The 2,604-nt window shown below is 38.9% G+C and overlaps 1 protein-coding gene across 1 annotated transcript in view; it reads right to left on the reverse strand.

The window, feature by feature from the left end:
- The window catches only part of cpeb2 (cytoplasmic polyadenylation element binding protein 2), a gene marked incomplete at its 3' end in the record, with an annotated part of 48,769 nt that overhangs the window by 8,465 nt on the left and 37,700 nt on the right, over positions 1-2,604 (reverse strand). Inside the window, 1 exon segment of the mRNA XM_014020546.1 lies at positions 256-374. Within this exon segment, the coding sequence (XP_013876000.1) occupies positions 256-374 (119 nt within the window).

Below are 2,604 nucleotides of genomic sequence, written 5' to 3' on the forward strand. Positions count from 1 at the left end.
AGGACCTATCCATGTCATCATTTACCCAGAATGCTTTGTGTGTAAATAAAATGGCTTTGTTCGTGTTAAAAAATATTTTTAAAAATTTACAAAACTAAACATCCTACAGTATTTCTACAGTCTTTATTTTACAGTTAAAATATATGTTTATCAAATAAAGTATAATGTTACAACTAATCGGGGATCCCTTTAAGAAAGAATGTCAGTGACACCACTTCTTTGTTTTTCTTGAGAAACAGTGCCTGTTGAACTCACGGGTTTGTCCTTGATGGTGGGGCTGGAGACACACAGGTAGAGCTTCCCATCCTCCTCCATGCAGGCCTCGATCAGGGCCTGAACTGAGCTCTCCTCCTGGAACAGCAGGAAGGCRTACCCTGTGGACAAATACCAATATAAAGGTGTGGAGTAAGAACATATAGGTTCACAGCTTGGTTATCACAGCTGAAAGGCAAAAAGCAGGTGATAATGATTTTTTTCAATCAACCACTGAACAATTTTTCACAATACTTCGTCATCAGCAACCCAGCAATAAGCATTCTGTGTTGTAGGGTAATAACTTATTGAAGTAAGCACATCGCCCTCTGCCGTTCATACCAGAGTTTTAAAGGGGCAATATTATGTGTTTCTCAGGCATATATTTAAATACTATACCATAATAAAGTATCTATGTCATCTTTAGTGGTTATTAAAATGCTGTTTTTATGTTTAAATAGAAAATAAACTTATCTTCTCATCACTTCCTCTTCTAAACGCCTTGAAATTGGCCTCTGTCTCTTTAAGAACCACCTTCCGCTTTCAGGGTGTGTGTGTGTGTGTGTGTGGGGGGGTGCTTCCCGCATGCGCTATGATGCAGTTTACTTGGCATCTGAAAATACATTTCCTCAAAGGTATTTTGATTCTGAAAAGAGCTTCACTGAGTGAGAAGCATTGTTAAGAGCAGTAGACAGGTTAAGTTTCACTTTCAGTTTCACTCGTTTGCTTTGTTACTGCCGAGAGCCTGCAGAAGTCATGGGCGGGGTGTGTGGGGTGGGGGTGGGGAGGTGTGCTCCGTGATGAGGAAGTTCGGCTTAAAGACACGTACCAAAAGGCGTTTCTGCTCCCCACCTGTCGTTTTGCTCCTCAGCATGGCTTCTTAAAAATGCTGCAGGATTTTTCAAACATGCATGAATGAGTCAAAGCAAGGCTTTGGGCATGTTTTTATGAGAGTATAACATTATAACATGATATAAAACTCAAAAAAATAGATTTTACATGATACTGCCCCTTTAAACTAAGATCATCATTTGTTGAGAAATGACGGAGTTATTGGTTAAACCTTAGCGGTGGCAGCCATCTTTGAATCAAGCTGACACTAAAAGTAAATCAGTTGCAGATGTACAACTTATGATTACTTCCTGGAAGTTAGGGTTAGTGTCTATTCTGCGTCAAAATGCCTAAATGAGTTTAACTCTTATTATATCGAACAGATCAAACAAGTCAAACTACGTCCTTTTAGAGTTTAAAGTTTCAAAATAAACGGACTCTTATCGTGGTCATTGCAAAGCTGCTGCACGCTTTTACCAAGAAAAGTCTTTGTGCCGATAAAGTTTGCATTAATTTCCTCGTCTGCAGCGCRAACTCACTGGCTGGAAAAAATGAATAAATCACAGAAAGTTTAAATCTGAAAGGAGTCCAGTCACTCTTTGCTCAACCCACAGCTGGTTGGTCTGTGAGGCTGTCCGTCAGCACAGCCAGCGATGAGTAATGTGTCCGAACATGTCCGAATGCACAAACTTGCACGTTTTATTTATTATTTTACTCCAATTGGAGGCAGGAAAGATGGGGGTGTCTCTGCTCCCCCTCCCTACATGCTTGTTTTCTGAATGAGCTGAGGTTGTAGTGAATTATACACCTACACTTCTTTTAACAAAGTGTTGTAAGGGAATTCACAGGTTCTTCTGTTTAAGGAAACAAACAACCTCTCTGTGTAAATATGAGACCACACAAATAAGACAAGACTTTAGTCAGTGAATTCAAGTTGATCAAGCAATAAACAAGATCATTTAGTTATAGAATCAAAATAAATCACTAATGTACAGCTTATTGTGGATAATCAAATTTTGTTAAGAGTTTTAACAACAACAATCAGTACGCATCCACACTAATTAACCATCAATATGACAACTTTAACAGAAACAGCAGAACTTCAGGTTTTAGGTCTTAATAAACCAGATGTTTGCAGGTACATTAAACGTAGATGGCAATGCAAAAGTCAAGAAATAGAAGGAAAGGAGGATGTTAGCCCTAACTTTTTATCTTATCAATATGTGAGAAAACCAGAACGAGCACTTGCGTCTCTCGGTCGCGTCAGCCGGACGCCGGTACCCTCATCAAAACATTCAGCCTCTACCTGGAGGTGTCTTCACTGAAAGGGTCAAGTGTTTAGGAAGTTTCACCCAGGTCAGCAAGAAACTCCAGTCAGGTTCCTTACTTCTAGGGCTGCAACTAACGATTGTTTTAATAATCGATTAATCTGTCGATTATTTTTTCAATTAATCGGCCAAATCACTAAAACGCTTAATTACATGGAATATAAATAGATATAAATTAATTTAATTCCTGTAT

The sequence above is a fragment of the Austrofundulus limnaeus genome, unplaced genomic scaffold (assembly GCF_001266775.1).
Source record: "Austrofundulus limnaeus strain Quisiro unplaced genomic scaffold, Austrofundulus_limnaeus-1.0 Scaffold256, whole genome shotgun sequence".
Lineage (NCBI taxonomy): Eukaryota > Metazoa > Chordata > Actinopteri > Cyprinodontiformes > Rivulidae > Austrofundulus > Austrofundulus limnaeus.